Below are 13,691 nucleotides of genomic sequence, written 5' to 3' on the forward strand. Positions count from 1 at the left end.
GAGAGCGAGAGCGAGAGCGAGAGCGAGAGAGCGAGAGAGCGAGAGCGAGAGAGCGAGAGAGCGAGAGAGCGAGAGAGTGAGAGAGCGAGAGCGAGCGTGAGCGAGAGCGCGAGCGAGAGCGCGAGAGAGAGCGAGAGCGAGAGCGAGCGAGAGAGCGAGAGCGAGAGCGACCCTCTCAATGTTAAGGCTGGGAATGTATGACCTACTGCATCTACGGCTGGTTGTGGGATGAGTGGCTGGGAGAGGAGTGGGGGGAGGAGGCGGAGGAAGAAGCCTAGCTATCCCAGAAATCCTGTCTCCTCAGAAGCTAAGTCTTCAAAATGAATAAAGAGTCATAAGTTAGTATTCTAGCAAGTGCCTTCTTTATTTGTTGGTCTAAGCTACTTCTGTTTGACTGTGATGTAAGTTACATTAGGACATCCTTACGTATAATTGTTAGAATTTGGATTTAATGGCACCAGTTTGGTTATTTCATCTGCATGAATTAACAGACATAATCTTTCATACCAAGAGGAAATGTAATATTTCATTTAAGTTTCTCCACTTTTATTTGTCATTCAGAGAAATAGGAATAGCTTTGCTCTTTTCAGTTGATGTGAATTTAGTGGTAAACTCTGGTAATTTCTGTATATGATGCATAAAAAATGATAGGATGCTTGTACTGGACAAAACAGTAGCATTAGACTAATCAAGAGTTATAAGTAGATGAGGAAAACGTGAGGACTGCAGATGCTGGAGATCAGAGCTGAAAATGTGTTGCTGGAAAGAGGGGCTCATGCCCGACACGTCGATTCTCCTGCTCCTTGGATGCTGCCTGACCTGCTGCGCTTTTCCAGCAACACATTTTCAGCTAATAACTAGATGATTCATTTGGGATTGGTTGTAGAATTTGGATGTTAGATTACTACCAACAGGAGTAAATTCAAGCAGACAGGTTGTTAAAAGAAATCTTGACAATCATAGCTAAGGATTTTACAAACAACATATAAATTCAGATAGTTCTAAAAATATACATTTTATTACACTAAAGAATGTTGTTGAATTACCCACGGTGATTATTTTTTCCTGTTAGAACTCATTACCTGCTCTAATATCATAGTCGTGAGGTTGTACCAGTCCATCAATAATCATCTGCAGTGTTGGTACAGTTGTCTCAAACTTTTCAGCTAAGATCTCCATTGAATGGGCTTTCAGCACTGCATTCACATTGCACTGCATAACAGGCCTGCCAATGTCAGACAGATCTCCAATGATGAAGGATAAGAACCTGGGAAAATTAAAGAAAGTTATGAAATGGAATAAAAACAATAAAAAGGCTCAATGCTGTAAAAAAATCCTTCACAATACTACTTAGGAATTAATGAAAATTTATAAAAGGTTAGGAAAGTATTCTGACTGTGGGAACAAGACATTATCAGTGAGCCACTAGACAGACAATTGTCAAAGCTATCACCTGTCTGAAGTAGATTGATCGATTAAAAGTAAGATTGTTAAGTTATAGATCATGAAATTAATGAAACAATGGATTTAAAAACTAGTTTGGAAATAGGAATCAGATGGTAATGTTAAATACAAAAAGCTGTAATCATGATTCCTGGAGCTTCAGGACCTTTTCCTCCTAAACTCCAAACACACTACAGTATGTCCTTCACACACTTCCTTCTCTACGCATCCTCAGTGTTTGGAAGCAGGACTAAACATATCCTTCTCTGACTTGTATTCATTCCTTCCCAGTACCTCGAAGCTATAGAACACCCCATCTCCTTCAGTGTTTCTTTCCTCTTACGATCTGCAGAATTTAAAAACTTAAACCTATTATCCTGGCAATAAATTCTGATCTATTTAATCTTTTTATTCATTTCTCAACTTTGGTGGTATTTGGTACTTCTCAAAAATAAAGTGATTAATGTAAAGAGTAAAAAAAAGTTTTCACGAAGATTTGGCCCAGATGGGCTAATAAACAGTAGTTGGATTTTAATGCAGACAGATGTAAACCAATGCATTTTGGAACAGTAAAATAACAAACACATGAACATGATTAAAATGATGGTTATTAGCACATGTGGAAAAGGAAAAGGATGCAAGTACAATTACTATTGTTCACTATAAGTTTCCAGTTGATATCAAACAGTTTCCAAAAAGCTAATCAAAAACAGATTCCGTGTCAAAAGGATTAGATTCTAAGTTATTCTAACATTGCATGCATCACAGACAAGGCCACATTTGGAATAATAGTTCTAATTTTAACTTGGGGCAGCAGGCATGTGTGCCGGAAGAGGACTCAGGAGATTTTGGCCCTCATCTGCATAGACATAGTTAGGTTTTTGTCCAAAGCTCAGCAGGTGGAGTAGAATGTTAAGAGGCAGGAATAGTCCCAGGCACTCAGTTCAGTCACCAGCTGACGACGGGAAGTGGGGGGGGCTCAAATCAAGTTATTGGAAACTTCAACTTTATTTCTGATGCTTGGAGGAGCATCAACAGGAGCCAAAACATTTGTTTAGGGGAGTTTAGATTTATTTGATTGACTTGGTAGAAAGGCCACAGTGGTTTTTCTGTGCAGGCCTCTGGTTAAGATAACAGTTGAAGCATGGTGACATCCATGGGACCCAGTCTACACATTTACGGCTTCCCACAGTGTTTTCTTAGCGTTTGCTAAGAACAGTAGGCTCAACAGTAACCTGTGGGAAGGTAACCAGCCACCAGCAGGTAAATTCCAAGTGATTTTAATTGCTCATTCACCTAGGTTCAGTTGGACAAGCAGGATTAAATTTACGCCTCATATGTGCATTTTCAAGACAAAATGGACTTTGGCTTATGGGACAAGTTCAAACCACAAGAATGAGGGACATAGGACTCTAAGCTGTGAAGAGGAGAATGTGAGGACTGCAAATGCTGGAGATCAGAGTCGAAGAGTATGTTGCTGGGAAAGCACAGCCGGTCAGGCAGCATCCGGTCAGACAAGGGCTTTTGCCCAAAACATCGACTCTCCTGCTCCTCGGATGCTGCCTAGCTGGCTGTGCTTTCCCAGCAACACACCTTTCAACTCTAAGCTGCAAAGAGAATTAGATACATTTGAGAAAATACAGTGTTAGGGGTGCAGGGGTTGGGAGTATTGATTCAGGACCTTAACCTTCACATTTTTAACATTGTTGACTAAGAGGAGCTGCTTTAATAAGCAAAGGACTGTGTTAAATGAGCATCAATCAAAACAATTATTGGAAAAAAACTCACTGAAACAGATCTCAGCAAAAGTAGTTACACAATTGTCAGATATACATGGATAAATATTCAGTTGGGTCCAGGGCTGGACATGATTGAAACTGGCACAAACTGGTCCATGAAATATGTCATTTCTTTACAAACAACAGCCCTTGTCAGCAATGCCGACATTCTATGAGTGAATCAAACAGGAATGTCACATGGTGAGAAGCAGGATTCAATTGAATATAGGAGAAACACGGATAAATGAGTACGGTTGGATATTTGTTTGAACATCTTTGAGAATCAAAGAATATGGAGGTTACCCAGGGTTAAACTGTTGACCTGGAGTCCATGATCTGTGGGGGAAAAAAGTGAGCTTGGTAGCTAAACAGTCTTTTCTAATTACATCTTTTCCTAGGTTCCTGTAAAACAGTCTGCCTACATATTTTTCCTAGACCACTAATCAGTTTGCTACATGAAACCTAGCACTAACTCTTCTTGTTATATATTGATATGTCAAAAGGCTTTCATCATGGCTTCTGTTGTACTCCCCCATCCTATTTCAGGACTTAATTGCCTCTTCAAACGACTGTCATGGTGTAGACTGCTAGACTTTAGCAGATTCTGTAGCCACACAGATGTTACAGCACCATAACCATTTAAAAATTAGTACAAATATACCATTACTACTATAATAACAGTTGAGCTGAAGTGACTTATAGCCTGTAACATAATCTCCTGGTTCAGATGACATCTCGAAAGCAATTGAGCTTCACTACTGTGGTGCAGGACATCACCTAGATAATTTAATTGTACATAACAGCCTTGTAAAATTCCATCCAAATGTAATTCATATCTTTTAAAATATGTACTACATCTACCAGAAAACTCCTAATCTTAATTAAATTGAAATCTTCAATTGAGGAGAAATACTATTAAGTCTGACCTGTAGTTCTTCCCTTTATTGAACATATTTCAATCATACTACATATGGGTATGTGAAACATTTTCTCCAAAGATTCAGACTCTATATAGCAAAATGATGGCCTCGAATGTGAAGAACACCATTGGCCAAAAGCTTAATATCAAAATCTGAGAAGAGTCACTGAATGCTTAAGCTATGTCTATTCTATTGCCTTTTACAGAAAGAGATCTTAACCAGTTATCTGGATTATAACTGGTCACAAATTGGGCAAATAATCCAAGAGAAACTTGTTTCTTTAATATTACCATTCTTTCCTTAATCTCCTTCTTATGATACTCTATCAAGTATTCTTGTGGTTCCTGGTTCACAATGAGATAGACATTATTGCCTGAATATTTAGAGACAGAAGGACACAGTGCTTTTACTAAAATGGTGCCAGAACCCTGAGATGTCCTGGAAGCAATTTACATACATGTTAAGCACAAACCAAGCAGGGTCAATTGACTCAGTGCAGAGTTAAAACAAACCCCATTTTTTTGATGCAGCAAGGTTTGTATTTCATAGTGTGCGACTTATCATTGTTAAGAGTAGATATTCATTTGCATAAATGGTGGATAAGATCTAAGGAACTGTCTGTCTGTTATGTCTAACTGTCAAGTCAGTTAAAACCATTGTCCTTTAAATCTTGAAAAAAAGAAGAAATCAGTGTGCTCTGACTCTGAGTTGAAAAAGAATGATGCATACAATATCAAGGGATATCTGTTGGTTTATGCATTATTATACTCTTGGCATTATTGACTTCATCCACAATCTATGATTACAATGGGTTATCAATCAGTTTACAGGTTGATTCATGACTCCCTAGTGGTTATAAGGGATGAGGTATCTTTGATGTGAGACATTGATTGCAAATATTTTGTTTTTTTTAATATATTAAGAGATTAAGAATTAATTTAAATGTAGTGAGCATACTTTCATCAGAATTTCTTTAAATATAGTGAACTCTGTAATTATCCCATTTCAGTGTGCATGGTGTGGTCTTTGGTTCAAAGTGGAAATTCAACTGATGCATTCTTTCTTAGTTCAGCTTTTTGTGTTCAAGTCTAATTGGGACAGCAGCCTTCAAGTAATAAAATAGCCTAATTAAAAGAGGTAGCTGCCTCGTGCTGGCTGTTAAAATTTAGCACCAAATTCCAATGATAAATGAGGTATTGATCACTGCAGATATACAGGTTGTCTGGACAGACCTTTATAAGAAAGGCAATTCTGTCACCACATAGTTTGTATGGAGGATGGCCAATGCGAGATGAAGGCTGAGTAAGTTCCTGACGATGGTTGGAAATTTTGTTTAAAGTGGAAATTCTGTGCTAAGGGGGACAAAGTGCTTTAAAAAGGATTTACTGCAAGTAGTAAACTTTCCAAAGCAAGAGGACAGTGGGAGAGGATAGACTGAAATTGTGGATTGAGTGGCCTATCTGCAGAGAGAACAGGGGCAGAGTAACACCAAAACAACAGTGTGGCATGTGTGTTGGGAAAGCAGTTGATTGGTGAATATATCTTGACTTTGAAGTAAAAGTAAAGGCTTTGATTTGTGTTCAAAGCCACAGTGCCTTCGCCAAAACTATGCCAGAACCCTGAGGGGCCCTAGAAGTGATTTACACATACGGATTTTCTTCCCTCTCTTTTCAAAAAGAACCACTTAACTAAGAGATTGACACTGGTGATTTTTAACTTACAACTCAAATAGAATGTGATAGCCACGGCAGGATGGGTGACGTGTTACTGCTTTAACATGTATAAGACACTGGGTACCAGTGTGATCAGTAAGTGCTTGCAGCTCAAGGAATTTCAGACCAGAATTGAGGAGCTGGAATCGGAGTTGTGGACACTGTGCCATATCAAGGATAGGGAATGATTACCCGGAGATTTTACTCCAGAGGGTGTTCACAACCATCAGACGAGATAACTCAGGACTGGTCTGTAATAGGGAAAGGTGGGTGTGACTGCAGGTGAAGCACTTGTGAGGACTCAAGGGTTACAATTGAGAAGCATCGGCTACTCCAGTTGTCCAACAGTTATGAAATGAAGTAGCTACAAAGACAGTGGATGCACTAGTTATCTTCCATGAATTCTTAGATTCTAGAACACTCCCATAGAATTAGAAAACTGCCAACGTGTTACCTTTATTTTATTAGGGAAGGAGACAAAAATCAGGTAGCTATAGACCAGTTAGTTTAATGTCTGGAAAATGTTAGAGTCAATTATAAAGGACATACTAGCAGACAATTTAGAAATGTATAAAATGATCTAGCAGAGTCAGCATGACATCGTGAAGGAGAAATCATATCTGGCAAACTTACTAGATATCTGAGAAGAGGCAACCAGAAGGATAAAAGGGAAGCAGTGGGTGCAATATATTTGAATTTTCAGAAGGTATTTGAGACGATACCACACATTAGGCTACTTAAACAGATAAAAGTCCAAGGTGTTGGAGGTAGTATATTAGAATGGGTAGACGACTGGTTATTAAGAGAGACAGAACTGGGATAAGGTGGGCATTTTCAGGATGGCAACCTGTAACAAGTGGAGTGCCACAGGGAACAGTGCTGCAGCCACAACTATTTACAATATATTAATGACTTGGTGTGAATGTACGATCACCAAGTTTCTGACTGACAAAAAATAGGTGGGAAGACAAGTGGTGACAATGCTGCAAAGAGTCTACAGAAGAATACTGACAGGTTAAGCGAATGGGCAAAAAAATCGGCAGATGAAATAGAATGTGGGAAAAATGACATTATGCACTTTGCCAGGAAAATTGGAGGAGCGTAATGTTATTTAAATGGAGGAAGACTGCTGAAAGCTACAGAACAGAGGAAATGGAGATGTTGTACGTGTGTCTCAGATACATTTCTGCTTTCAGCATTTAACAGGGAAGGCAAATGGAATGCTGTCCTTCATTTCAAAGGGAATGGAGTATAAAATTAGGCAGGTTTTACTGAAACTATTCAGGTACTAGGTCTGACCACATCTGGAATATTGTGAACAGTTTAGATTCCTTATCGATGGGAAGATGTGTTGGCATTTGAGGCAGTTCAGGGAAGGGTCGCGAGGCTGATACCTGTTATGGAGGCAATATCTTATGTGAGGTGCAGTAAATTGGGCCTATACTTGCTTAGTGAAAGAAGAATGAGAGGTGACCTTATTGAAAATACAAGGTTCATATAGGATTTGACAAGGTACATGTGGAAAGGTTGTTTCCCCTTGTGAGAAGGTGTAGGAATCTCAGAATAAGAGGTCGCACATTTAAGACACAGGTGAGGGGGAATTTTTTTTTCTCAAGGTACTGAATCTGAATACTGAATTCATTATCACAGAAGGCTGTTGAGGCTGGGTCATTAAGCATATTGAAGGCTGAGACAGACTTTTTAAATCAGTAAGAAAATAGAGTTATGGGGAAAAGGCAAAAAATGGAGTTGAGGATTATCAGATCAAACATGATCTCACTGAATGGTGGAATAGACTTTATAGGAGCTGAAGTAGGCCATTCGCCCTATGTCTTACAGTCAATTAGCACAGTTGGTTAGACTGCCAGCATTTGAATCAGTTTCATGTCAACACTACAGGATTCAATCTCCACTGTGGCTGTTACAGCAAAAGACACACAGCACAGCCATGGTTTGGTGAATAATTGCCAAGAATCTGAGAAATTTCTAGAGGATGCAAACTCATTGTTAGAGTAATAAATTTTAAAAATCCAGTTTGCCAATTTGAAAATTGTGTGGATAAAAATTAAACATGGAGGTAAGAGTATAGAAATATATGCAGGCCAATAATTTCAGCTGCAAAATTCATTCCCAAAGTACTGAATCATTAAACACTAAATTATTAGACCCGATATAACCTCCTAGATGGCATTAACAGCTCCATTGTTACAAAACTGTAATTCATGCCATAGGTATTCCAATAGAAGTTTCTAAATATCTTCTCACTCTATAACCAGTTTTCTTAATATTATGTGCTACTTCCAGTAATTGCTTCATTCATAGAATATACCATTTTTGGTTCCATGAGCAGTTTAGCAAAGAACTCAAATATACTAATAAAAATATTACACCACAGCCTAATCTAAAAATTGCAATTGCGTGAAATTATTCCCAGTACAGGTAAGTACTAAAAAAGCCATAATCTCACTTTGGAGGCTTGCTGACAGTCTGCATTTCTCCACCAGTTCATGACTACAACAGTGCAATCATCCCTCTCATATGACTCATGTTGACATTACGGGCTGAGTCTTTCCAGCCCAGAAGCAATGTGTGCATTGGCAGGTCAATTGGGAAAATTAACAGAAATGAGGTTCTCAACGTTTAGAACAAAAAGTCCGATTCTCCACCCAACTTTTGAATGGTGAAACAAGAATCTCACTAGTCAGCAGTGAGAGGCCTACTTGTACCCATTTGCATTATTAATTAATCTTGCCCTGCTGATATGCAGCTTTCTATCCTCCAGCTTACTAGACTGAAACTAGTGGCGACAGCTCGCAACATCAAAGTCAAATCAAGTATATGATGATTCCAACTCATTACTTGATCCTCTGGGCCTCCATCTTGAATTGCAGTCTCGAAAATCTCAGGGCACCTTCCATGAGGTTACTGCTTGTACCCTTGCTACAGAGGCTAGTATCAGACATCCACGACCTCATGACACCCTCACAGCACATCTCTGACTCACTATAGTTTTGCACTTCAATAATGGAGCAACAAAGACCTTTCATTGCGATGTTGCTACTGGGCACTTTGTGCACAGGAACAGGCATCCATCACATGGATTTGACCAGGGTGAATCTCTGGCTCCTCACTTGCTCTCTTAGCACTTACTCACTTTGCGTTTACTGCATTTCTGCCTTGGACATATTGCCCCACATTCAGAGCTTAAACATGTACAATCTTCTATTGTATGTGCATCAAAATGAATGAGCAACTGATGACTGAATCAGGGCAATTATGCACAACCTTAACACAGAGGCATCCTGCTTGTTGTTTCATGTCCCAACAATGTCCTTGTTGCTTCATGTTTCAAAGGTCAGAAGAATGCTGTTCAAGTGTTATTTATGTGTGCTGTATCTGCTGAATCTTCACTTTACTGTGAAGCTACTTTGTTTCTGAAATTATCCACAAAGACTCATTGGAAATGTCCTCAGTGGATGAACAGTTGCTATGGTCATTCCTGTGGCTGCTGCACAAAAGATTGCCACACAAATAAATAAGGAACATGTGTCTGGAAGCTTAGGACGAGCATGAACATCTAGCTGACGTGGAGTTATTCCCCACTGTGACATCTGCAGCCAAGGGTGCTCTCATGACATGGTGAAGATACAGGACAACCACAGCCATTCCATAGAATGCTGCAGTGTTGACAGAAGGGCAATGGTGCTCTGTCCAGAGGTGTAGGTCAAAACCCCATGTCATACTGACCTGTATGAGGCTCCTTCACTGGCACCACCCTGTTGGATTGAGAAGCAAGGTCACCCTGGTCATGGTCCCTCGTCATCCTGCTGCGTTATAGCTGGCGCTGAACACCAATGGGTAAAGCGATGGAGTGCAAGTCTCTGAGCACCATGGCAGTTGCCAATGTCTCCATGGTGGCAGCCAAATGTTCACATGCCAGCATGGTACCAAGTGTTGGAGGAGTCCATCAATCTTGGAGCCAGTTTGTCCGGCGTCTTCAACAAATCTGCCTGTGCATTTGGATGAAGATATGAATAGCTGACACTATGGGGTTATCTCCTGCCTGGGGTTAAGCAGGTGCCTGGTTTCTTCAGCTTTCTAAGTGCCAGCAATCTGGGGCATTATTCCCTTAGCCAACTGCAGAGATATAGCAGTGATATACACACCAGCACTAATCTAATTCAAGTATCACCAAGGTGTCACTATCTGAACTAGTAGAGGGTGCAGCTGGCAGCTGTGCCTATGTATCTCCTGAGGGATCTGTGACTTCTTTCTCAGAGATGTCTTGCAAAGTTGCCCTATAGAAGTTTGGACCTATTAAGAACATATTCACAGTAGTGGAAATGGGAAAGCAGCAGAGCAATGGACAATTATTCTTTCTTGGCTGCCAAGGTATGGAGGTTTCGGGATCACAGTCCTGTCCTTGTCTAGAGCGAGGTCATGAATGTCAAGCACTCTGCCATCCTTCTTGGCTTTTTCACCTCTGTTGTGGGTTGTTTTCTCCTTGAACAGATAAAAGGTGGGATTGAGTGAGATGAAAGTGACTTACCACTTTTGGTGCTAGTGCACCAGGGAGGCAATGGCTTAGCGGTATTATCATTGTACTGTTAGACCAGAGACCCAGATAATGTTCTGGGGAACCAGTTCGATTCCATTCATGGCAGATGGTGGAATATGAATTCAATAAATATCTGGAATTAAGAATCTAATGATGACCATGAATCCATTGTCAATTGTTGGAAAAACCCATCTGCTTCACTAATGTCCTTTACGGAAGGAAACTGCCATCTTTAGCTGGTCTGGCCGACATGTGACTCCAGACCCTCAGCAATGTAGTTGACTCTTAACTGCCCCCTGAACAATTAGGGATGGGCAATAAATGCTGCCAAGTCCATGCATGAATAATGGAAAGAAAAGGTACGAGGCACAAAGAACATGCAGGGTTAGCAGTCTGGGAGTTTAGGGTGGTTGACAGTCAATGAGGGAAGGTACTGCATGCTATAGTAAGAATGACAGATCATGATCCTTGGTGGGGACTTTAGAAGAATTTGAGTGAGTGTGAAGAAGCAAAGTGAAGATGGTGGCCTCACGAAGCACAGAAGGTCATTCAGCTTCTTGTAGCACTGCTCTGAATTCGCCAGCACTCAGACACTGCACTGACCCTGGTGGCAAGCTCGGGTCAGGCTGGCAGGTTCTGGTACCGTAGTCACATCTGGTGGTCCTGAGGAAAGAGGACAGCCCTCATGATCCAGCCCATCCATTAGGGCGTCCAGGTCCCTGTCAGCTAGGTGTGGCGCTAACCTCCTTTTCTCACCCATTATGGACAACTCTGCACACTCAGCAACAACTCCAGACTGACAACGCTATCCTGGTGCACACTGTAATAAGCATGATGTCAGGAATACTGGCCTTGATAAGGGGAAAGATAATTTGAATGAGTCACCGTAGAGATGTGGTGCACAGCTAATGAGGAGATATGCGGTGAATAGTGAGAGGAAGTGTGAGAGGGCTGATGGAGAGAAACCCTCCAGGAAACTGGTCAAAACCAACACTTTCTGCTAACAATCATCCCTTTGTCTTTCTAGTCCCCCTTGACACCAGTTTATTTTTACTTCTTTACTTTGCTGCTTTGAGTTTTAGACTCTCTGCTTGAAACTCGCTTTCTTTTCTCTTTTGTTTAGCAGTTAACAAAACCACTTGCAGTTGCCAATATCATTAAGCTTTGTCTTATAACTGTCTTTAACCACTGACTTTGCATGCAAGTGTGAATGATTTACTATCAATCCAAACAATTCTATCACATTCATAATTGTTTGGTTCTAGATACTTTAGATTATCAGTGATTTGGAGGTGCTGGTGTTGGACTAGGGTGTACAAAGTTAAAATCACACAACATCAGGTTATAGTCCAACAGGTTTAATTGGACTATAACCTGGTGTTGTGTGATTTTTAACTTAGATTATCAGTGGGATTTTGGCTCTTCGAAGCCCTAAGGGTATTTTCATTTGACAAGTTTGGTAAGTTCCTGGAATGTCTCCAAGAAAATGAACAGAAGCCCATAAAATTAATATTTGTCTGCTAAATCTATCTGGTAGCTTTAGACACATCATCAAAAAGCAGCAAAGCCTCATTATAACAAAAATAGTTAAGACACTATCAGCTGATTTATTGAAAGAAGAAACAAATGTCATTAATGCATTTTTTTTTAGTTAGCATCATCACTAATTTGGTCACAATATTCCATTTAAAACTGCTTTGAAACCTCATGTGAGACTATCTCAATGGGAAAATATTAGTTTCCATAACACCAACTGGCAGCATTATAAAGGAGGAGAAAGTGAGGACTGCAGATGCTGGAGATCAGAGCTGAAAAACGTGTTGCTGGAAAAGCGCAGCAGGTCAGGCAGCATCCAAGGAGCAGGGGAATCGACGTTTCTGAAGAAAGGCTTATGCCCGAAACGTCGATTCTCCTTCTCCTTGGATGCTACCTGACCTGCTGCACTTTTCCAGCAACACATTTTTCAGCATTATAAAGGCACAAGGAATGAGGTTAGGGGCTCACCAAACAAGCACTACGAAACAATTCCACTTCACTAATCATCTACCCATCTTCCTTCTTTTAACAAATATTTGTAATAGCAAAGATAAAGTATTTCATATGAAACCTCCGTACATACCTTGCCTTACTAATTGGAGCAGCCAATGACCTTAGTTATTTCACTTCCATACAACTCAGTGATGTGAACTATGGACATTCATAAATATTTCAATAACTGTGGATGTGAATAGCTGAGTCAGCTAAATACAAGAGAAACAATCGATTTGATACATAACTAAGTACATTCCTGATTATTTTTATTCATTCATGGGATGTGGAAGTCATTGGCTAGGTCAGCATTATTGCCCATTTCTAATTGACTAGAGAGCAGTTGACAGTCAACCACATTGCTGTGGGTCTGATGTCACATGTAGGCCAGACCAGCTAAGGGTGGTGGCTTCCTTCCCTAAAAATCATTAGTGAGCCAGTTGAGATTTTCTGACAATTGACAATAGATTCATTAGATTCTTAATTCCAGAATATTATCGAATTCCAATTCAAATGTGGTGGGATTCAAACTTGGGTACCCACAACATTAGTTGGGTTTCTGGATTAACAGTCCAGCGATAATACTATTAGGCCATCAACTTCCCAAATGCAATTAGCTCCTCACTCTAATTTGTTTCACTTGCAATAATTATATGAAAACAAATACTCTTCAAAATGCTTCAATTTTATCAAAGGATATCACAATTCATAGAAGTCTGTTCGAAGCCTTTCCCTGGTCCCCAAGTTTTTTTTCAGACAAATCTACAACACAGAAATTAGGGCATTCAATTCACAAGGCCTATGACACAATCACATAAAGCTCGTTTTCACCTTTCAAGTAATCCTCTCAGACGAGATATTTATTTTCTTTGGCATTTACTTTATCCAGTTTGCCCTTAACAGCATTTTTCCTTTTAACTTTATGAGGTAGCACGTTACACATTTTAACCACCCTTCGGGGGAAGCTTTTCTCCTCAGTTCCCCTTTGGACTTAAAATGAGTAAAAAAAAAATCTACCCAAGACTATACCATCAAACCTTTCCATGATCTTAAACTTGTCCTTGGGGGGAATGGTCGTGTATTGGTAATATAACTGGCATAGTAATCTAGAGGCCCTGGCTCTGGGGGCCTAAAGAATTGAATCCCACCATGACACCTGATGGAATTTAAATTCAATTAACTTTTTTAAAGAAATTATTCATGGGATGAGGGCATGATCCCTAATTGCCCAGAGGGCAGTTAAGAGTCAACC

At 40.1% G+C, this 13,691-nt stretch overlaps 1 protein-coding gene across 1 annotated transcript in view; it reads right to left on the reverse strand.

The window, feature by feature from the left end:
* The window catches only part of srbd1 (S1 RNA binding domain 1), a 269,810-nt gene that overhangs the window by 8,128 nt on the left and 247,991 nt on the right, over positions 1–13,691 (reverse strand). The window contains exon 20 of the mRNA XM_043695659.1: positions 1,083–1,267. Coding sequence (XP_043551594.1) covers positions 1,083–1,267 — 185 coding nt within the window. The remainder of the gene's footprint in view (positions 1–1,082; positions 1,268–13,691) is intronic.

The sequence above is a fragment of the Chiloscyllium plagiosum genome, chromosome 9 (assembly GCF_004010195.1).
Source record: "Chiloscyllium plagiosum isolate BGI_BamShark_2017 chromosome 9, ASM401019v2, whole genome shotgun sequence".
NCBI classification, from domain to species: Eukaryota; Metazoa; Chordata; class Chondrichthyes; order Orectolobiformes; family Hemiscylliidae; genus Chiloscyllium; species Chiloscyllium plagiosum.